At 46.9% G+C, this 23,817-nt stretch overlaps 1 protein-coding gene across 1 annotated transcript in view; it reads right to left on the bottom strand.

Annotated features, from left to right (window-relative positions):
- E2F3 (E2F transcription factor 3) overlaps nucleotides 1-23,817 on the bottom strand; it is a 100,047-nt gene that overhangs the window by 5,575 nt on the left and 70,655 nt on the right. The window contains exons 4-5 of the mRNA XM_063923242.1: nucleotides 10,577-10,738; nucleotides 9,351-9,465 (exon numbers count right to left, since the gene is read on the bottom strand). Coding sequence (XP_063779312.1) covers nucleotides 9,351-9,465; nucleotides 10,577-10,738 — 277 coding nt within the window. The remainder of the gene's footprint in view (nucleotides 1-9,350; nucleotides 9,466-10,576; nucleotides 10,739-23,817) is intronic.

The following is a 23,817-nucleotide window of genomic DNA, read 5'->3' as shown; positions in this document are numbered from 1 at the left end:
CCCACTTTCCTAGTAGAATGGGCCTTCACCGACTTCGGTATCGGCAATCCTGCCGTAGACTGAGCGTGCTGAATCGGACATCTGATCTAGCGCGCAATAGTCTGCTTAGAAGCAGGACACCCAATCTTGTTGAGAGCATACAGGACAAACAGAGCCTCTGTTTTCTGTACCCGAGCTGTTCTTGCGACATAAATCTTGAAAGCTCTAACCACATCTAGAGCCTTTGAACTCAGTGAAAGTGTCAGTAGCTATGTGGAAAGATGAAACCACCTTTGGAAGAAATTGTTGTCGAGTTCTCAACTCTGCCCTATCTTCATGGAAGATCAGGTAAGGGCTCTTGTGAGACAAAGCCCCAACTCAGACACCCGCCTTGCGGATGCCAAGGCCAAAAGCATCACCACTTTCCAAGCGAGAACTTTCAATGCAGAGGTTCAAACCAATCTGATTGAAGGAACTGCAACACCACATTAAAGGTCCCATGGTGCCACTGGAGGCTGGATGTGCAGAACCCCTTTCACGAACGTCTGAACTTCTGCAAAGGAGGCCAATTGTTTTTTAAATAAAACGGATAAGGCTGAAATCTGCACCTTGATTGGCCCCAATCTAAGGCCTGCATCCACACCAGCCTGGAGAAATTGGAGAAAATGTCCCAATTCAAACTCTTCTGTAGGAGCCTTCTTGGATTCATACCAAGACACATTTTCTCCAAATACTGTGGTAATGTTTAGACGTTACTTCTTTCCTGGCCTGAAGAGTGGGGATGACTTCCTTGGGAATACCCTTTCGGGCTAGGATCCAGCGCTCAACAGCCATGCCGTCAAACGTAGCCGTGGTAAGTATTGATACACACACGGCCCCTGCTGTAGTAGGTCCTCTCGAGGAGGCAGAGGATCTTCTATGAGCAACTCCTGAAGATCTGGATACCAAGCCCTCCTTGGCCAGTCTGGGGCAATGAAGATTGCTCAAACTCTTATTATTTTGAGAACTTTTGGAATCCGTGGAAGTGGAGGGAACACACATACTGACCAAAACACCCACTAAGTCACCAGTGCATCCACTGCTATTGCTATTCTTGTTTAGACAAGATGACATCATGTCTACTTGAGGAACTCCCCAAAGACTCGTCACCTCTGCGAAGACTTCTTGGTGGAGTCCCCACTCTCCTGGATGGAGATCGTGTCTGCTGAGGAAGTCTGCTTCCCAGTTGTCCACTCTCGGAATGAAAATTGCTGACAGAGCTCTTACATGTCTTTCTGCCCAGAGGAGAATCCTTGTCACCTCTGCAATTGCCGCCCTGCTTTTCGTTCCACCTTGCCTGTTTATGTACGCGACTGCTGTTACAGTGTCCGACTGGATCTGCACGGGATGATCTTGAAGATGTACCGCTTGTAGAAGGCAGTTGTAAATGGCTCTCAATTCCAGAACGTTTATGTGAAGGCAGGCTTCCAGACTTGACCATTTTCCCTGGAAACTTTCCCCCTGTGTGACGGCTCCCCAGCCTCAGAGACTTGCATCGGTGGTTACCAGGACCCAGTCCTGAAACCCGAACCTGCGTCCCTCTAGTAGATGAGAACTGTGTAGCCACCACAGGAGCGAAATCCTGGCTTTGGAGGACAGGATCATCTTCTGGTGCATGTGTAGGTGGGATCCGGACCACTTGTCCAACAGGTCCCACTGGAGAACTCTGGCATGAAATCGGCCAAACTGTATGGCCTCGTAGGCCGCTACCATTTTCCCACAACAACCAAATGCATTGATGGATCGACACTCTTGTTGGTTTCGACTTTGGAAAATTCATGATCAAACCGTGTTGTAGTATTGACAGGGAGAGTGCGATGTTCCGCACCAACTGTTCCCTGGATCTCGCTTTTATCAGGAGATCGTCCAGGTAAGGAATTATATTGACTCCTTGCTGTCGGAGGACCATCATCTCCGCCATCACCTTGGTGAACACCCTCGGTGCCGTGGACAGACCGAACGGCAACGTCTGGAACTGGTAATCCTGTACTGCGAATCTCAGATAAGCTTGGTGAGGAGGGTAAATGGGAACATGCAAGTAAGCATCCTTTATGTCTACTGACACCATGAAGTCCCTTCTCCACCAGACTGGAAATCACCGCCCTCAGAGATTCCATCACGAACCTTTCCAGGTAGTGTTGTGTTTCAGATTTTTCAGGTTTAAAAATCGGTCTGACCGAGCCGTCCGGCTTCGGAACTACGAAGAGGCTTGAATAAAAACCTTCTCCCTGTTGTGACAAAGGTACCAGGATAATGACCTGATCTTGACAGTTTTTGAATTGCCGTTGTTACTGCCTCTCTTTCTGGAAGAGAAGCTGGCATGGTCGATTTGAAAAATAGGCATGGGGGGACGTCTTGAAACTCCAGTCTGTACCCTTGGGACACTATTTGTAAGACCCATGGGTCCAGGCCAGATTGAATCCAAATTTGACTGAAAAGTTTCAGACATGCTCCCACCCGAGCGGACTCCCGCAAGGGAGCCCCAGAGTCATGCTGCAGATTTGGCAGAAGTAGGTGTTGACTTCTGCTCCTGGGATCCTGGAGACGCTGCGGACCTCTTTCCCTTTACCCTACCTGCAAAGAAGGGGGAACCTTTGGCCTTTGTATTTGTTGGGCCGAAAGGACTGCATGTGAGAGTGATGTGTCTTTTTTGCCGGTGCAGGAGCATAAGGCAAGAATGTCGACTTACCTGTGGTAGATTAACGCATCCAGCCCATCACCAAATAAGGCATCACCTTTATACAGGAGAGCCTCCATATTTCTTTTGGAATCTGCATCAGCATTCCACTGGCGAATCCACAACGCCCTCCGAGCCGATACTGCCATGGTAACGGCTGTTGAACCCAAGAGTCCAATATCCTTCATAGCTTCCAGCATGTATGCGGCAGCGTCTGATGTTACCCAACGTTAGGAGTAACTCGTCTATCAGTCTTGTCAATTTCTGATGAAGTTATCAGACCATTTTTATTTTTTTTTAGAAAAGTTTTATTGGTCGAATTTACAGTAATATACATAAACTGTTTCATAGGCATAGAAAAAATAGGATTTTACTTACCGGTAAATCTATTTCTCGTAGTCCGTAGAGGATGCTGGGAACTCCGTAAGGACCATGGGGAATAGACGGGCTCCGCAGGAGATAGGGCACTTCAAGAAAGCTTTGGATTCTGGGTGTGCACTGGTTCCTCCCTCTATGTCCCTCCTCCAGACGTCCGAGAAACTGTGCCCAGAGGATATAAACAGTACGAGTAAAGGATTTATGTAACCTAAGGGCGAGATTCATACCAGCCACACCAATCACAAAGTATAACTTGTAATAAACTACCCAGTTAACAGTATGAACAAGTAACATAGCCTCGGTTCAAGACCGACCAACTACAACATAACCCTTATGTAAGCAATAACTATATACAAGTCTTGCAGAAGAAGTCCGCACTTGGGAAGGGCGCCCAGCATCCTCTACGGACTACGAGAAATAGATTTACCGGTAAGTAAAGTCCTATTTTCTCTAACGTCCTAGAGGATGCTGGGGACTCCGTAAGGACCATGGGGATTATACCAAAGCTCCCAAACGGGCGGGAGAGTGCGGATGACTCTGCAGCACGGATTGAGCAAACAGGAGGTCCTTCTCAGCCAGGGTATCAAACTTATAGAACTTTGCAAAGGTGTTTGACCCCGACCAAGTAGCAGCTCGACACAGCTGTAGTGCCGAGACCCCTCGGGCAGCCGCCCAAGAAGAGCCCACCTTCCTAGTGGAATGGGCCTTAACCGATTTAAGTAATGGCAATCCTGCCGTAGAATGCGCCTGAATAGTGTTACAGATCCAGCGAGCAATTGTCTGCTTTGAAGCAGGAGCGCCAACCTTGTTGGCCGCATACAGAACAAACAGAGCTTCAGTCTTCCTGATCCTAGCTGTTCTGGTCACGTAAATCTTCAAAGCCCTGACCACATCCAGGGACTCAGAATCCTCCAAGTCCCGTGTAGCCACAGGCACGACAATAGGTTGGTTCATATGAAAAGATGAGACCACCTAGGGCAGAAATTGAGGACGAGTCCTCAACTCTTCCCTATCCACGTGAAAAATCAGGTATGGGCTTTTATATGATAAAGCCGCTAATTACGAAACACGCCTTGCAGAAGCCAAGGCCAACAACATGACCACTTTCCAAGTGAGGTATTTCAACTCCACCGTTTTGAGTGGTTCAAACCAAGGTGACTTGAGGAAACTTAATACCACGTTAAGATCCCAAGGCGCCACCGGAGGTACAAAGGGAGGCTGAATATGCAGCACTCCCTTCACAAAAGTCTGTACTTCGGGAAGAGAAGCCAATTCTCTTTGAAAGAAAATGGATAAGGCCAAAATTTGGACCTTTATGGACCCTAATTTTAGGCCCAAATTCACTCCCGTTTGAAGGAAGTGAAGCAGACTTGAGGCCCAAATGGAACTCCTCCGTAGGAGCAGCTCTGGCCTCACACCAAGAAACATATTTCCGCCATATACGGTGATAATGTTTCGATGTCACATCCTTCCTAGCCTTGATCAGGGTAGGAATGACCTCCTCCGGAATCTCTTTTTCAGCTAGGAACCGGGGTTCAACCGACATGCCGTCTAACGCAGCCGCGGTAAGTCTTGGAACAGACCGGGCCCCTGCTGCAGCAGGTCCTGCCTTAGAGGAAGAGGCCACGGATCTTCTGTGAGCAACTCTTGCAGATCCGGATACCAAGTCCTCCTTGGCCAATCTGGAACAATGAGAATTGTTCTGACCTTTCTTAGTCTTATTAATCTCAACACTATTTGAGGCAGTCCCAACCGATCCACGATCTGTGTGAAGACTTCTTGATGACGTCCCCACTCTCCCGGATGTAGGTCGTGCCTACTGAGGAAGTCCGCCTCCCAGTTGTCCACCCCCGGGATGAACACTGCTGATAGTGCGCTTCTTGGCGGTTTACATGAGCCACTGCCGTGATATTGTCCGACTGAATCAGAACCGGTTTGTTCTGAAGCCATTCCTCCGCCTGGCGTAGGGCGTTGTAAATGGCCCTTAACTCCAGGACATTGATGTGGAGACAAGTCTCTAGGCTTGACCAGAGACCTTGGAAATTTCTTCCCAGTGCGACAGCCCCCCAACCTCGGAGGCTCGCGTCCGTGGTCACCAGGATCCAGTCCTGAATGCCGAACCTGCGACCCTCTAGGAGGTGAGCACTGTGCAGCCACCACAGGAGAGATACCCTGGCCCTGGGAGACAGGGTTATCCGTTTCCATATGTAGATGGGACCCGGACCATTTGTCCAATAGGTCCCATTGGAAAGTCCTCGCATGGAACCTGCAGAAGGGGATGGCCTCGTATGAAGCCACCATCTTCCCCAGAACCTTTGTGCAATGATGCACCAAAACCTTTTTTGGCTTTAAAAGGTTCCTGACCAGGGCTATGAGCTCCTGAGCCTTCTCCACCGGAAGAAAAACTCTTTCTTGGTCTGTGTCTAGAAACAGGCCCAAAAAGGTCAGACGCGTTGCAGGTACTAGCTGGGATTTCGGTAAATTGTCCGTGAAGACGTTGCAGATGCACGGCTGGATTCTCAGAGACACGCTGTCCAGCAACTTCTCCCGAGATCTCGCCCTTTATAAGGAGATCGTCCAAGTACGGGATAATTGTGACTCCCTGCTTGCGCAGGAGCACCATCATTTCCGCCATTACCTTGGTGAAAATTCACGGGGCCGTGGAAAGACCAAACGGCAACGTCTGAAATTGGTAGTGACAATCCTGTACTGCAAATCTCAGAAACGCCTGGAGAGGGGGGAAAATCGGAACATGAAGGTACGCATCCTTTATGTCCAGGGACACCATCCAATCCCCTTCCTCCAGGCTGACGATGACCATTCTAAGCGATTCCATTTTAAACTTGAACCTCTTCAAGTACAGAATAAAATGAAGATAGTCTGGCGCTATTGTTACTGTGAAAGTGCCTGCCGCCGCGTTCAAAGGCTTGGTTCCCAGCCCAAAAATACAGAATGAAAAACACACAAGAAAGAACAGCGCTGGCACTTTTACACTAAAAAGTTATCGATTTAATATCACATATTAAAATACATCTTACGTATCCATATCATGTAAAAACAATTACAATATATGTCAATTATACTCTGTATCCTGCAGGATAAAACCCGCTTTATATACCGGGCCAGAGAAAACCGTTCCTCACTGATTTTATGTATATGTATACAGCTGAATATTAAAGCTAGATATTACTTCCTTATATGCTTTTAACAGTAAACCATAACCGCGTGAATGTTATCACTCAATGTAATTGTCCAGCTAATGATTATATTTCCTCAGTTGTTATAATGGATAATTGTCCGGTCAGTTAACACACCTGGATTCTTTATACAGGTTACAGTTTTTTTGGCACACGCATACAGCCAATAAATTATGCTTTCCAGATAAATTTCCTCACACCATTAAGTTTTCAACCAGTGTGAGCTATACTTAATCTGTTTCGTGATTATGGCTTTTTGTAGAGAATATTAGCTGTGCATATGTTCAGCTTTGTGCACATCACATTAATACCTCTCCCGGCTGTCGCTTCCATAAACAGCCTTATCCGGAGTCCACTGCCTGGTGGATAGCGGGTATAATCTCAGGTGTTGTCCGCAAGTGCAGGCGTCTCTGGCCGGCCAGTAGTAGAATGAAGATATCTCACAAAACTCTTTAACAGTGCATCCGACAAACGCGTTTCCCCGCTTGAATATACAGCTCATGGACACAGAGAAAGCCGCTGAGCTGTATATTCAAGGTGATGACCAAGGTGATGGCGAAAATTATGGTTCTCTTCCGCAGACATGGGGTGAACATAATTTTATATCTGGACGATCTGATCAAGGCATTGTCCAAGGAGAAGCCGTTACAGTCCATTGTTCTCACGACCCACCTGCTCAGGGATCCTGAATCTTCCAAAATCACATTTGGAACCAACCGGGAGGTTGTCCTTTCTGGGAATGATCCTCGACACGGAAGTGCAGAGGGTGTTTCTTCCAGAGGAAAAAGCGTTGGTGATACAAACAATGGTCCGGGGATGTCCTCAAGCCAGCCTGGGTGTCTGTTCATCAGTGCATTCGCCTTCTGGGGAAGATAATGGCCTCTTACGAGGCTCTACAGTACAGGAGGTTTCATGCTTTGTCCTTCCAAATGGATCTCCTGGACAAGTGGTCAGGATCCCATCTACACAATGCACTCCTCTGGTGGCTGCAATTACCTCACCTTCTGGAGGGCCGCAGGTTCGGGATTCAGGACTGAATCCTAACCACGGATGAAAGTCTCTGGGGCTGGGGCGCAGTCACTCAAGGGGAAACCTTCCAAGGAAGGTGGTCAAGTCTGGAAGCCGGCCTGCCAATAAACATTCGGGAACGGGGAGCTGTCTACAACGGTCTTCTTCAGGCTGCCCATCTTCTGAGAAATCGGGCCATTCAGGTGCAGTCACACAATGTAACGACCGTGGCTTACGTAAACTGACAGGGCGGAACGAAGAGCAGAGCTGCAATGTCAGAGATAACAAGAATCATCCTCTGGGCAGAAAATCGCACGTTGGCGCTGTCGGCAATCTTCATTCCAGGAGTAGACAACTGGGAAGCAGACTTCCTCAGCAGACATGGTCTCCATCCAGGGGAGTGGGGTCTCCATTCAGAGGTTTTCAAGGAGGTAAGAGATCTTTGGGGTGTAGCTCAAACAGACATGATGGCCTCTAGTCTCAACAAGAAGCTTCGGCTATATTGTTCCAGGTCGAGGGACCCGCAAGCAGTGGACGCCCTAGTGACTCCGTGGGTTTTCCAGTCGGTGTAAGTGCTTCCACCACTCCCACTCATTCCAAGAGTGCTAAAGCTCATAAAGGAGAACAAGGGTTCAAGCGATCCTCATTGCTCGAGACTGGCCAAGGTGGTCTTGGTACGCAGATTTTCTGGATCTACAGCTAAAAGAGCCGAGGCCTCTTCCTCTTCGGGAGGACCTGCTGCAGCAGGGGCCGTTCGCCTATCAAGACTTGCCACAGATTCATTTGACGGTATGGAGGTTGAACGCCAGATACTAGCTCGGAAGGGCATTCCGAACAAGGTTATTACTACCCTGATACAGGCTAGAAAGGAGTAACGTCTAAACATTACCATAGTCTTTGGAAGAAATATGTATCTTGGGGTGAGTCCAAGAAGTTTCCTACGGTGGAGTTTCAACTAGGACGGTTTCTCCTCTTCCTGCAAGCAGGTGTGGATATGGGCCTGAGGTTAGGATCCATAAAAGGTCCAGATTTCGGGGATCAAACACGTTCGCAAGTGTGTATGAGCCTTTAGTGGACCCATCTATACGCCATGGTACTAATGTGGACCCCAGCATCCGCTACGGACTACAAGAAAAGGATTTACCGGTAGACAATTCAAATCCTATTTGGTATATGTTAAATTGAAAGGGGAATTGGTTAGTCTTATTCCCATCAGCACCCTCTTTAAACACTATTTCCACATATGCATTCTCATTCTTGCTAACAAGGAACGGTTTAAGAGGTGCTGCTCATTCTGATATTTGCGCAAATTTTTTTTTGCTGGTCTAATGGGTGCCAGCTTCCCCAGGATGCTCTGAGGAAGCTGGCACCCATTAGACCAGCAAAACGCGTTTGGCTTCACCTGTAGGAAAACAAGTACCAGCATCCTCATTCCACCTCCTGGCGATATTTGGACCTATTTGCATCCACTGGATAAAATTCCTACACAAGTCATCTACAGACCCGGACATATCCCCATCTGCCATTTGGTTTCTATCTGCATGAGATACCTAGGGGACTCTTTCCGGAAGCCAGTCTGGTAATAATTTTACATCAAATTGAACTTGTGAGCAACTGTGGACCAGTGTAGTAGCCAGGGAATGTGGACATTACACTTGGAAGGGTTTATGTGTGGCATCCTACAATTTTATCCGTGATATTAGCAATTGCTTCTGTTTTATTTCTGAGGATTAGGAAAACCTATTTTTATGAATGTGTAATAAAATTAATAATTTCTATTTTATATATTGATCCAGTTGTTTATCACATTTTGATCCACAGCCGGCGCCAGTATCCATCTTTGTCTATAATTTAGGGAATTGACCTTCCCTGTACAGGCTGCCGTTGACAGCGCACTCTATCTGTATGCTGCTGGGAGAAAGACATGTGAAATTACTACAGGATTTTCTCTTCAAATGAAGCAGCCATGAACCGTGATCACTGATCTCTAGATGCCCTAGCTGCCAGACAGCTGGCCTATCTCAGGAGTGAAACATACATACAAAACAAATGTATTAGCAGGAACCTCATACCTCAACTGGGTCAGGCACTTCAAGTCTAGTTTCTGGAGGAGCTCTCACCACTATAACAGTTTGGTCCTTAAAGCCACTGATTTTTCGTATATCTTGATAGGTTACATAAGCCAACGTGAACAAAGTTAAGGACATTTCACTGCAATCCCACAGTGGCATGTAAGCCAAGCTTTTATGCAATAAAACAGATAGATCTAGACTTAATTTGAAGTACCCCTTTACCTACAAATGCGGAAATATATACAAGGACCAAAAGGGCGGATGGGGTTCCCCACTACATGTTATACCTTGAAAGGTATGAAGGTTCTCCCCCAAACCAGTCAATTATCCTTTAGGGTACATGAGAATCCCAAAATCCATACATGTATCCTATTCTAGTAATGGTGAAAACAGAAGCAAAATCACTTGCCCATAGTACAGAAAAAGATTACACCATGTAAACACAATGAAGTACAGACTGAATTGGTTCATTCAAAATACTGCCCAGTCTGCACTTAAAACTCTATATGATCAAGTCCCTTAAATTGTGACAAACTAGTACAGTGGTACCTATAACATACTATTCTTGTAGGCTTGTATTTTTATGGCCACAACAGAAGCTTCAAGGATGTGCGTGCTGTGATTATTGGGACCACAAAAAAAAAAAAAAAAAAAAAAGCAATCTGCTGCATACTTCCCAGCTTCATATATCCAATTATGTGTAGACATGACAGCTTTGATACATTTATATGTATTAGGATGTTAGGGACCCATCTAATGAAGTTCACCTGGACGCAGTGGATGGGCACATTTTTGGCCAAATTTATGATAACATGTACATGAATATAAGTGAAGTTAATTGTAGAATTTAACCAAATTTTGACTATCAGTTTTGTTAGTGCTTAGAGTGTAGAATTTAACCAAATTTTGACTATCAGTTTTGTTAGTGCTTAGAGTGTACACCTGCATTTTTCTTTTTCCCGAGTGGTACTAGAAGCCCCAGTATGGTAACACCTATTATGTTTAAAAATAGGGTGTGCAGTCCCAGTCCTCCCCACTCCTTCCTCTAAATTGGTTTAAACGTAAGATCATGTAAGGTCAAGAAAAGCACAATAATGCAAATATCCATGGTCACATGATATATAACCAGCCACTGCCAACTTCAAAGCTTCACAGCTTAAAGAAACCAACGGTCCCATTAAAAATGAGACCAGAAGTGTAATGAGACATTTTTACACAAAGGATATCTTTGGTTTTCTGAATCTTCAGTTAGAAGTTTCAGGTCTAAGGTACAGTTCTGTATCAGCTCATCCAGTTTATTCTCTTCCTGGCTGAGCTCTGAAAGTTCCTTGGATAGTCCTTGACACCGTGCCATGTTGCTGCATCCATCATCAGGCAAGGTGCAGCCCCTAAAACAATAAGCTATGTTATTTTATGAAAACTAGTATATGCCATGAAAAGTTGACTTTTCAAAATAAATATCCTTCAGCTTAAGGTTCTACAGGTAGACAACAAGTTTAATATACACACCCTCTGCCCACAACCCATTTACGACTAAAGGCTCATACACACTTGCCGATAAAATGAGCAACGTCGCTCATTTTCCCCCTCCCTGAGCGACGTCGCTTATTTTAAATCGACAAGTGTGTATGCCGCCAGTGACTACCGATGCGCAGCCCCGAGGGGCGGCAACAATAGTCACTGTCGGTAGGGCACGCATGCAGGATCTGGACTGTCATCCACGACCTGCATGCATGGCTGGCAGAGGCGTGACGTCACTGAGCGATATGAGCAGTCATATTGCTCAGTGTTGTACAGTCGGCCGCGGACCGGCTGGCCCGTGAGGGGAAACATTACACGACGTGTACGGACCTTAATTTAGGATAGTGGAGACAAACAAAAAAGCAGTTATTTATTTATTTTCAAAAGTCACAGTACACCCTTTTGTTTCAAAAACTGCAGGAAAATAGGATTTTAAATTACCTACCGGTAAATCCTTTTCTCGTAGTCCATAAGGGATATTGGGGAGACTTAGTACGATGGTGTATAGACGGGGTCCAAAGGAGCCGGTGCACTTTAAAATTTCTTCACTGGGTGTGTTGGCTAATCCCCTATATGCCCCTCCTACAGGCAATTACAGGTAAAAACCAGTGCCCAAAGGAGAAAGGACATACTTGAGAGAAGGAACATAAGTGGTGAGATTTACACACCACGAACATAAAACCAGCAACGGCTGGAAACACAGCAACAACTGAACAGGTAACCATATAAAGAGAATTTGCAGAAAAGTCAACGTACTGAGGCGGGCATCCAATATCCCTTATGGACTACGAGAAAAGGATTTACTGGTAGGTAATTAAAATCCTATTTTCTCTAGCATCCATAAGGGATATTGGGGAGACTTAGTACGATGGTGATGTCCTAAAGCTTCCAGAACGGGCGGGAATGTGCGGAGACTTCTGCACCACCTGCCCAAACTGGGTATCCTCTTTGGCCAGTGTATCAAACTTGTAGAATTTTACAAGTGTTCTTCCCCGACCAGTTAGCAGCTTGGTATAGTTACAAGGCCGAGACTCCACAGGCAGCCGCCCAAGAAGAGCCCACTAATCTTGTAGAGTGGGCCTTCAGAGACTTAGGAACAGGTAAGGCTGCCGACAAATAGGCCTTTCGGATAGCAAGTCTAAGCCAACGAGCAATGGTCTGCTTCTAAACAGGCAACCCTTTTTCTGCACATCAGCCCACGAACAAGGAATCAGGTCTTTCTGATCCGAGCCATTCGTTTGACATAGATCTTCAAGTCTCGCACAGCATCCAATGCCTCCGGAGGAGCAGAAGTGCCAGTACTTGACGGAACCACAATAGGTTGATTCAAGTGGAACACAGACAACCTTCGTCAGAAACTGCTGCTTAGTCCTGAGCTCTGCTCTGTCCTCGTAAAAGACCAAGTAGGGACTTTTATGTTAAGGCCCCTAATTGCAAGACACGTTGAGCAGAAGTCAGGGCCAGTAACATCACAGTCTTCCACGTAAGGTACTTGTCTTCTACCGTCGGAGTTTCAAATCAGGACGACTGTAGAAATTCCAACACTACATTCAAATCCCAGGGTGCAGCACAAAAGGATGTTGAATGTGAAGTACTCCTTGCAAGAAGGTCTGAACTTCTGGCAATACTGCCAATTTCTTCTGGAAGACAATCGAGAGGGACGAAATCTGAACCTTAATGTAACCCAGTCGTAAGCCTTTATCCACAGCAGCTTGCAGGAAACGTCCCAAGTAGAACTCCGCAGGCGGATACGAGCACAAAGACATATCTCCTCCAGATCTATGATAGTGTTTTGACGTCACAGGATTCCTGGCCTGAACCATGGTAGCAATGACTCTTGGAAAGGCCCTTGTGAACTAGGATGTTCCGCTCAACCTCCATGCCGTCAAACGAAGTTGCCGTAAATCCGGGTAGACGAACGGTCCTTATTGAAGATCTCTTCTTAGTGGTAGAGGCCAACGGTCTTCGACGGACATGTTCAGAAGATCCGCATACCACGCCCTCCAAGGCCAATCCAAATTGCCTGGACTCCTTGATTTTTTATTTGAACACCCTTGGGAGCAATGGAATCAGAACAAACAGGTAGACCAGCCGGTAAGGCCAAGGCGACGTCAGTGTATGCACTGCCCTCGTCTGAGGGTCCCTGGTTCGTGAGCAATACCAGTGAAGCTTCTAGTTGAGTCTAGAAGCCATCATGTCTATCTGTGTGCAGCTCCACCGGTGGATGATCTGTTGGAACACCTGATGGTGGAGCCCCCACTCCCCCAGGTGGAGATCATGACTCAGGAAGTCCGCTTTCCCAGTAGTCCACACCCGAAATGAAGATTGCCGACAGCGCTCTTGCATTTCTTTCCGCCCAGAGGAGAATTTTTGACACCTCTCAAATGCAGGCTCTGCTTTTTGTTCCACCTTGCCGATTGATGTACGCCACTACTGTGGCGTTGTCACTGTACTTTGATCACGTGATACGTGAGCAGAGGAGAGGATTGAAGCAGAGCATTGTAGATCGCCCGAAGTTCCAGAATGTTGATCGAAGGAGGGCTTCGTGGGCTGACCACCTGCCCTGGAACTGAGCCCCTTGGTCAACAGCCCCCCCCATCCTCTCAGACTTGCATCCGTCGTGAGAAGGCTCCAATACTGAATCCGGAAACTCCAGCCTTCCAGGAGATTGGAGGACTGCAGCCACCACAGGAGGGAAATTCTGGCCTGAGGTGACAGCAGAGTCTGGTGCATCTGGAGATGTGATCCAGACCACTTGCTCAGGAGATTCAATTGAAATGTTCTGGCATGAAACCTCCCATATTGGATCGCCTCGTGTGAGGCAACCATCTTCTCCCAACAATCTTATGCAAAGATAGATACTCGAGCAGGTCGGAGCACCATTCGGACCATCTCCTGAAGTGTTCTCGCCTTGTCTTCTGGGAGGAACAATTTCTAGTCCACAGTATCCAGCAACATCCCCAGGAACAGGAACCGCTGAGTTGGCTGCAGGTGGGGACTTCTGTAAATTGAAAATCCACCCATGGTGTGACAGAAGTTGGAAACAGCTGGGTCCCTCACGTGTGAACAGTGCTCATTATCTCCACAGGAACACCATTCACAGGCACCTGACTGGCAAGATACTTTTAAGAGCATGATTCACAATGTGAATACAGAACTAGCTGCAGATAGGAAGTAGAGGGGTGTTAAAACAGTCTGTTGATTGTATGGCTAAAGCAGCAGATACCAGAAAGGCTTCTCGGCCCTTCCTGTTGGTTTCACGTAAACGCTCACTGCCACAGGTGCTACAGTCTGATTCTGACCAGCCTGATGTAGATAGGCACTGATGATATGGATGAGGACAGCTCTCTGTTCCCCAGGTGGAGGCTCTCATTTATGCTGTAAGAGAGGTTCTTCACATACCCGATCAGGAGGCAGAACCAGATGAAGAGTTGTACTTTAATTTTTTGGACACAGGAAACGTGGCTGAGGATTTAGGTTTTACATTAAACTCCCTGGCCAGGAAGGAATGGGTGAACCCTGACAAAATATTCTCAGAGGTTCTTATCTACATTTCCTCTCCCAGCTGATGACAGCAAGGTATGGGAAAAAACCCCATCAGTCGATTTGTCTGTGTCCAGACTATCTACAAAATAGGTACTTCCAGTACCAGGGGCTATATCCCTAAAAGACCCTGCTAACCATAAGGTTGAAACCACTCAAGGCAATATATACGGCAGAGGGCATAGCGCAGTGCCCCAGAATAGTTTGTGGTTGGATTTCAAGGGCAGTAGTCAAGTAGTCTGATAATATTAATGGATTGGACACACTGCCCCAGGATGAGGTCATTATTCTGCTGCAACACACAGGATGCTGTAAGTTTTATAAGCGAAGCTATAAAAGAATTGTGTAAGATAAATGAATGCACTACTGCTATGGAGGTTTCGGCCTGCAGAACTCTGTGGTTACGTCAATGGTCAGCAGACGCAGATTCCAAAAAGGGTGTAGAAAATATTCCTCTTACGAGTGAGGCCTTGTTTTTGAGACAAGTTAAATAAACGGATCTCCTGGGGGCGTGGCTTGGCAGCCATTGGGACAGGACGGGCTTCCTCACCGCTCCAGCCACAGAAGCCCTAAAAAAAATAAAAAAAAATAAAGAAGGTATTATTGATACCTATCCCTTATCATATCTGCTCCCAGCTTACTTCCCCGGACCCCGAGCACCTTCCACACCGCTGGAGGCAGGTACGCAGAGCCGGGAGGGGTCTTCTACCTCTCTGCAGGTTGCGGCCTGTCTCCCCTGCCCAAGCCGGGACTAAATTTCTGACCTCGCCCCACGGCTGGCACTGCTCATACCCCGCTACGCGGCCTGACGCCTCCTGCTACTCAGATCCCCTGAGCAGCTCCGCCAGCTGGATACCCCACCTCCGGTCCATGACAACTGCTGCCTGCCAGACCGGACCTGACGCCCACTGGCTTCTGACTGTCGGCTCCAGCGGCATCCACACCGGACGCGGCTCCCCCTGGTGCCTGCCTGACGCCTCCTACGACTCTGAACCCCTGAGCAGCTCCGTCAGCTGGTTCCCCCACCTCTGGCCAGCAGCAACTACTGCCTGCCCGGCTGGCAGTCCAGACCCGACGCACTCTGGCTGCCGCGTTTCCGGCCTGCACGGCCGCCCACAGCTGACGCAGCTCCCCCTGGTTTGGCTGCTTGACCCTGGCTCCCTTCCCGCCATCCAACGTCAGACCTCACATACCAGGAGTGTGGAGGAGTCCACTTGCTGCGGCCTCCCTCTTTTTGAACCAGTGGCGGCCATCCTATACAGGGACTGGGGAGAGCAGCCACATTTCAGTGCTGCACACAGACCGATTATATAAATAAAACAAAACAAAAAACCCCCACAAAAATACTGCACAGGACTGGGACGGAGGCTTCCCCGCTGACGACCGGGAGGAGTGGAATACAGAGTGAGCTGCTTCTACCAATTCAGAGGATCTAGCGGCTGACTTGCGCTGCTGAGGTACAGTACCCCCACTGGAGTCTGCACTGCAGCCCTTAGTACAGTACCCCGCTGGAGTTTTCCGAGCAGTGGCCATATTGCAGAGTGACTGCCCTGTGTTCTGGGCGACTGACCTCCTTCCTTGGCAATACCAACCAGCTGTTCCCTGGATCCCCCCTTCCTAGCAACGCTGATCTACAGTGGCACTTGTGGACCGATTGTTGCCTACATTTACCTTAGATCACCTGCCCTGTAGTTCCCTGTGACTGGCCTGTTGCTACAGGAATTTCATTGATCAGCTACACAGTGTAATTAGGATCAGCTTGGAACATCTGGGCCTGCATTGTCCTGCTGTGTCAACTCTCACATCACTAGCGGACGCTACCGAGTGGTTCGGGACTCTGCTGGCTTACTCTCAGTGATTTCCTACTGGCCCTTCTCCCTGGAGACCTATGGGAATATAACTCCTCCTCTCTCTATGCGAATGCCTTTATGACGCCCGGGGACCTGTGGACCCTTCATATGCTTTATAACCAGTCAATCTCAATTGCAGCAGCCTGTCTAAATTGTGTATTTCCCTGCGACTCACATCCTTTGCTACTCTACCCTGGGACGCAAGACCCCTTCAAGTGTTATAGGCCTGCTCTCTTTGTCTCTCCGTATATTTCTTCGTTTTCATTGTCTAAAATCAAACGGGCAACCCAAGCCCCACCGGCTTCCTTCTTTGGCCCTAAAAACAAGCAGACTTCACCATCCCCTGACCCAAGCTTCTTATCCGCTCGCCTGCGGAGATTTAAATTGACCCGCAGATACAGGTGGTTATGACAAATTTTCTGGAGGGTGTCAAAACAGCCTTTGCGCAAGAACTTTCTAGGGCTGTCAATGATTTTAAATTGGAATTATCTTCCCTTGGACCAATACCCTGGAATCCAAGACAGACAGTCTCTGCCGTTCCCAGATTACCCTCGACAATGAACTTTCACGACGGCACAATAAGGTTGAATCCCTTAAAGAACAAGAGGACACAATCGCTCGACGGAATAATCTGAGGATATGCAATGCGGCCGAGACCATTTCTACTTCTGAACTACAGTCCTTTCTTGGTGGCCTTTTCAGACAGTCTCCCTGACCTGTCTCCTACCGATTTGATTGCTAGAGCCCACCGGGCCCTTAGAGCGAAGCCCTCATCTGCTCAGCCTCCTCATGACATTGTCCGGCTGCACTATTACCGTACTAAGGAACGGTTACTCCAAGCCACCAGAGATACCCAGCTCATTACCTACTAAGATGATATGGATCTCCAGCTATTTCAGGACCTGGCCACCTACACTATGCAGAAGCGTAGGAACCTCCAACCTATTATTCACCTCTTACGTAAACACAAAATCAGATACTGCTGGGGTTTTCCCTTTCTAACTTCAAGTATTCACTGCCAAGTCCTCGTATTCTGTGAAATCCATCGCCCAAGGCTAGAATCTCCTGGCGGAATTGGATTTATTGCCAGTCTTAGTCTCTGCCCCGTTTCACCCACACCACATCGGTCCCGCCCCCCTGCTCCAGAATTTTCCACGGTCACGAGACGTCAGGATCAGCATCACGCTGCTCCTCCGTGAGATTGTTGGTTGCAGCCCTCTTGCCTCCTCTACTTGCTGCACCCTCCCCCTGGACGATGTCCTGGGTGGATGCAGGCCTATGACCGTGCAGTTGATTTTTGACTATTCTTTCATGATTCTTCTAGTACCATTCAGGTCTTCCTGAACTTTATATCCTTTTTCAATGTCTCAACTCCCAGTGTGGTTTTTATTATATAGATGTGTTAACATATTTGCTCACCAAATATACACTGTTTTCCCTTTTACTGCTGTGCTTACTAGGTCCCTATGTGGCGTATCTCATCCCCCACTTTTCTATATCCTGCCCCCATGCACCCTGTACTTACCGAACATTTTCTATATTGTTCTTCCTATTACATTGAACCACCAGCAGTTTCCTTAGGTTTAAGGGTTCACACCCAACTGGGCTTCTTCCCCCTTTCCTCTGGATTTTCCTTTTTTGTGGCTACCTTCCTCCTTTTTCTGGTCTTCGTTTTGTATCTGGTAGACTTACTCAGTGTTTTAGTCCTTTCACTTTCTCAACTGCTTTTTCTTTTGTAGCAACTATATTCTTGTCACCATGGCCCTTAAGTTACTGTCTATCAATATAAATGGTCTCAACTCCACGCACAAGCGTAGAGTTACCCTGGAGGCCTGTCCGAGGGAAAAGCGGACAGTGTTTTTACAGGAGACTCACCTCACGGGAACCCGCACTCAATTACAGGGGAAGCAATTCTCTCAAACTTATTTTTGCTTCTGTGGACTGCAAGAAACGAGGCCTTGCAATACTTTTTCATAATAGGACTCCTTTCTTGCACTCTACCTATTCTGACCCGGAGGGCCGCTTTCTTATTGTGTCTGGTGCGCTTCGCTCACAAACTGTTACTCTTGTTTCAGTATATGCACCAAATCAGGCTCAGGGCCTTTTTTACTCTAAGCTGTTCAAGTGCATTGAGCGACATGCACAGGGGCATCTCATAGCGGGGGATTTTAAGGTTATCCTTAATCCGAGCCTTGATAGGTCCTCACCTTCCTCGCTTAAACTGTTGCCTCCTCTCTCCAAAGACGCAGTAACTTTATCCTCCTTGCTTAAGCAATATAATCTTTATGACTCCTGGAGTCTTAAAAATTCAACTGCCCGTGACTACACCCATTTCTCCCCACCGCATAATATGTATTTTCGTATGGACATTATTTGTCTCCCACTCACTAACCCCCTTGACTACGCAGGCTGGCATTGCCCCCCCCCCCCCCCCTCTCCAGGCTTGGACAGATCACACGGGAGTCTATCCTCAGACAGTATCCCCGCCCCCGTAAGTGGCACCTTGATGACTCACTTTTGTTGCATCCGACTACCTTCTCTATGAGTAAACCGGCTATCTGATTTTCTGACGAATTCTACCCCAGATGTATCTCCTGCTGTCGTTTGGGAGGCCCATGAGGCCACCATTCGAGGCCTACTCATTAGCTCCGCTTCTGCCATGCTTAGACGTGCTGCCGACTAAATAACCTCTTTAGAGCTTCGGCTTGCTGCCCTTCTAGACAGTCATAAATGCAACCCCACTCCAACCCGATTAACAGAGATTACGTCTGTCAGAGGCCAATTTAACACCCCTCTCTCTAAAAGAGCGGTCACACTGCAAAAACTCCAACAGCGTTTCTATGATCAGGCCGATTCTATGCTGGCCAGTAAACTCAGGAAAAAACGCTCCCTTAACTTATTTCAGTAGATTCGATCTCCCCACACTAACTCCACCACTTATGACCCGGTCACAATTGTCCACGAATTTAGAGAATTCTATTCCTCTTTGTACAATCTCCTGAACACCAGTGCTGACCATCCCTCTCAGTTTGACAGCCTGGACTCCTATTTGGCATCCTCTCCCCTTCCTAAACTTTCCCCAGATCAACTTTCCTCCCTTAATAGTATTTCACAAGACGAAGTGCAGGCTGCCATTAAATCCCTTAAAAACTCTTCTGCCCCTGGCGTGGGCGGTGTCTTGACTAAATATTATATTAAAAAAACAAAACAAAAAAAAAACCGACGTCCTTACTCCCTTACGTAATTTTTTTTTTAAATAACGTATTGGACAGGGCATCCTTTGACTGTGCAACGACCACGACTAATATAATGGATTCCGAAACCCGGAAAGGATTTTTCACTTTGTTCTAACTTTAAGCAGATTTCCCTTCTCAACGTCGATCTCAAATGATATGCTAAAATTTTAGCTAAAAGACAATCCTTCTACCCACTTAAATTCATCCCGAAAAAACACAGGATACCAGCGCTGGCTGTACAAATTATAAAAATAGGGTTTGCTGAATATAAAATACAATTTTAGACTATTAAAAAACAGGAATAGATTCCTATTATCTGATAAATAAACACTTGCAATCAATCTCGCACTAGAGAGATGTATTAAAAGTCCACTCTTCTGAGACATGTCTTGTAAAGGCTATGTATACATGCAGGTCTCTATAGCTGGTATCCTGTGTTTCTTCTTTTGTTTATTGGGGAACTGACCATCCCCTTACCAGCTGCTACTGACTGCGCACTTACATATTCTCTATAAATTCATCCCGACCAGGTGGGATTTATCCCAGGCAGACAAGCTACAGATAACACCAGGAGGACAGTCGACCTGATTCGCCATGAATGGAGTGTGAATTCCTTCTTTGATGCCAATAAGGCATTCGACTGCATATCTTGGCTGTTCATGTTTGGTGTTCTTGGGTCGATGGGCTTCTCTGGCAAATTTCTGCAGGGGATAGCAGCCCTTTACCGCTCACCTTAGGCTACTGTCTCTGCAAACAGTCTGACCTAGATACCCTTTGATATTTCTAATGGCACGCGTCAGGGATGCCCCCTCTCTGCTTGTTTTTGCTTATTATTGAGCCTATGGCTGCTAGACTTCGTCTTCGTGCTTAAAATATCTGGGGTCTCTGTCTGTACCACAGAACATAAGCTGGCGCTGTATGCGGATGTCTTACTAACACTTACTAATCCCCTCTCCTCACTCCCGCCCTTTATAGCTGAATTGGATTTATATAGCCACTTCTCTGGGTACAAGATCAATTTAGATAAGACTGAAATCCTTGATTTTTACTTGTCGCAAACGGACAAGTCATCCCTAGAGAACCTTTTCCCATTTAACTAGTGTCTTCAGAAGATACAATATTTAGGCGTTTTTATAACCAAAAGATACAATCAGCTTTTCCAGGACAACTTCCGCCGCCTTCTTTCCCAAATTAAAATAGATTTGGAATCATGGTCAGGCAATATTAATACTGTAAAAATGACTGTTCTTCCAAAACTCCTTTATCTTTTTCAAACCCTCCCTATCCGTATCCCCCCCCCCCCCCCCCCCCCCCATACGTTTTTACATTTCTTCAATATCATACTTCAAAGTTTATATGGGCAGGAAAAACACCACGGGTGTGTTTATGTACTCTCCAAAGGCTGAGGGAGGGGGTGTCTGTATTCCCAATTTTAAACACTTACCTCGCTGTGCAGCTCGCTCAAAGTATTTTATGAAACCATTTTAATACTTCCAGAGTGTGGGTTCGCCTCGAGGCAGAGTCTCTGGGATTACTTTTGTAGGGACTACTCTGGATACCTCGAGCCTGTCGCCCGAAGAAGGTCCGCGATCATCTCATTGCTTCCCACTCATCGATTTAGGACTTGTCCATTCGCAAGTTTGGACCATCTCCTCCACCTGTCCCGGTCATCCCCTCGTTTCATTCTAACGATTTCCCGCCCAGTTTGAACCCCATGGCATTCTCCCCATGGTTAAAGGGGGGTATCGGGTTTCTCAATGATATATCGCATGACCACACTTCCTCTTTTTCAGACATCTAAACTAAATTTGGTATCCTTTCCAAGAATTTTTCTCAATACCAACAGTTGCAAAATTTTCATGGTACCATCAAGCACAGTCTTGTTTTCCACCCCCTGACATTTTGAGTCTCTTTTCCTCCGCCAATCTTCCACATCTGGTCTCATTTCCTCATATTCAGAACGATCATCTTCCTCTATGCACACATGGGACTCGAGCTGGCTTAGGAACAGGATTTGGGCGAGTCCTTAGATTCCAAAGATTGGGATGATATTAGAGGGGGAGCTAGGTCAAGCTCAATATGTGTTAGAAGAAAAGAAAATGTGTACAAAATTCTTTATAGATGGTACTTGGTTCCCTCCAGAATAGCTAGGATATTTCCCGATGCCTCTAATCAGTGCTGGCGAGGTTGCGGATTGGAAGGTTCATTTCTTCATATCTGGTGGAGCTGCCCCAAGCTCTCAGCTTTCTGGTCAGATATTAGGAACCTTCTCTCCTCACTCCTACAAATCTGGCTTCCTCTAGATCCCAAATTTTTCCTCCTACCATTGCCTTTCCCAGAAGCTACCTACCACCAGAATAAACTGATTAGGCATGTCATTTCTGCAGACACTTGTCAACTGGCTGCTGACTGGAAACAACCCCTCCCACCCACTCTCACCTCAGTTATCACTAGGATTTGGTCAGTTGGAATTTATGACCAGTGTTATTAACCACTCTTCTAAATCCTTTGACAAACCATGGGGCCCCTGGATGTCCTTTTTAAGGCTAACTCTTTCATGCAAGTTCCCCTTTTAAAAAAAAAATAAAAAAAAAATTCTTCTTTCCTTTCTTCATGGTTTCCGGTCTCTCCTTTGACGGTTCTAGCCACGCAGTCTTCTCTGACATTTTCTTCCTTCTTCTCCTCCTGTAATCTATAGTTTTATGATGTTCCTATCGCTGTTTCAGGACTACTTTTTTGCTAATGACAATTGGATCTGGCAGTGCACATGTGACATTTATTGGCCAATTTAGCCTTTGTTTATCTTATTCATTTAACTCTGCAGGTTTCAAACATAATGCCTTGATGTGTCTTAAGTTGTGTGCATCAATTGGATTGTATTCTGCTTGGCCCTTCAATAAACGCAAAAAAAAAAAAAAAAAAAAAAAAAAAAAAAAAAAAGGATTTCCCAGGCAGCGGCGGGTAAGTCTACCTATCTGCTATCGGCTGCACAACCTACCAGATGTTCTTACTCAGGATCCTCCGTGCAGTCCTTTAGTCTGGCAAGGTTCAGAAGCAGGGGCCGAGGGATCTAGTGGCAAGTCCCATAAACCTGCAGCATCTCTGGCCCAGACAACCGGATCCCCTGCCACTAAGCCTTCCACGTGACTGTTGGCCCCAACAGCAGGGCGACTTTCAGGTAGGTGCTCGCCTTTAACACTTTGCCAGGATACTTGGGTAAGGGACCTCATTTCCCAGGGATATGGAACTCCAAGCACTTCCTCCTCACAGATTTTTAAATTCGGGCTTACCAGCTTCACCTGCAGCAAAAGTTACCTTGCAAGAGGCTATTCAAAACCTTTTGCAGACGGGAGTGGTGGTTCCAGTACCTCCTCCGTTACACAACAGGGGTTTAGTCCAGTCTGTTGTTCCAAAACCAGACTGTTCGGTCAGACCCATCTTGAACCTGAAGCCCCTAAACCCGTATCTACTGGTGTTCAAATTCAAGATTGAATCCCTGTGGGCAGTGGTGTCCGGTCTGGAGAGGAGAGAATTCCTGGTATCTGTAGATGTAAACGATGCTTACCTGCACACTCCCATGTGGCCCCCTCATCAGGCTTACCTCAGGTTTGCCATATTGGACGACCATTTCCAGTTTCAGGCCTTACCCTTTGGCCTCTCCACAGCTCCGAGGGTCTTCACCAAGGTCATGGCGGAGATGCTGCAACTGCACATGATGGGAGTGAACAGTCCCCTACTTGGACGATCTCCTGATAAAGGCTATGTCCAGGGAATGTCTCCTGCAAAGCATCAATCGGACTCCTCGCCTACTTACAGATCATGGGTGGATCTTACATTTTCAGAAATCTCACCTGGAACCGGCCCAAATGACTTCAGTTCCTGAAAATGAAACTGGATAGTGTCTCAAAAGGCACTTCTTCCGATGGACAAGGCTTTGGCTATCCAAGCTATGGTCCGCTCAGTACTCCACCCTCGCAGGGTATCAATACATCTTTGCATACGCTTGCTGGGCAGGATGGTAGCTGCTTATGAGGCAAATACGGCAGGTTTCATGTCCGGCCATTTCAACTGGATTTGCTGGACAAATAGTACAGGTCTCAGCTTCACATGCATCAGGATGTGATCTCTCCAAAAGTCGGGATTTCTCTAGTGTGATGGCTACAAATCCCTCACCTAGTAGAAGGCAGGAGTTTCAATAACCACTTGTGTATTCTCCTGACAACGGATGCCAGCCTCCAGGGTTAGGGGGCTGTGACCCAAGGGGCAGAGTTCCAGGGGATATGGTCAAGTCAGGAATCTGCTCTGCCGATAAACATC

Source organism: Pseudophryne corroboree, chromosome 5, assembly GCF_028390025.1.
Source record: "Pseudophryne corroboree isolate aPseCor3 chromosome 5, aPseCor3.hap2, whole genome shotgun sequence".
NCBI lineage: Eukaryota > Metazoa > Chordata > Amphibia > Anura > Myobatrachidae > Pseudophryne > Pseudophryne corroboree.
This window is presented reverse-complemented; position numbering and strand designations above follow the sequence as displayed.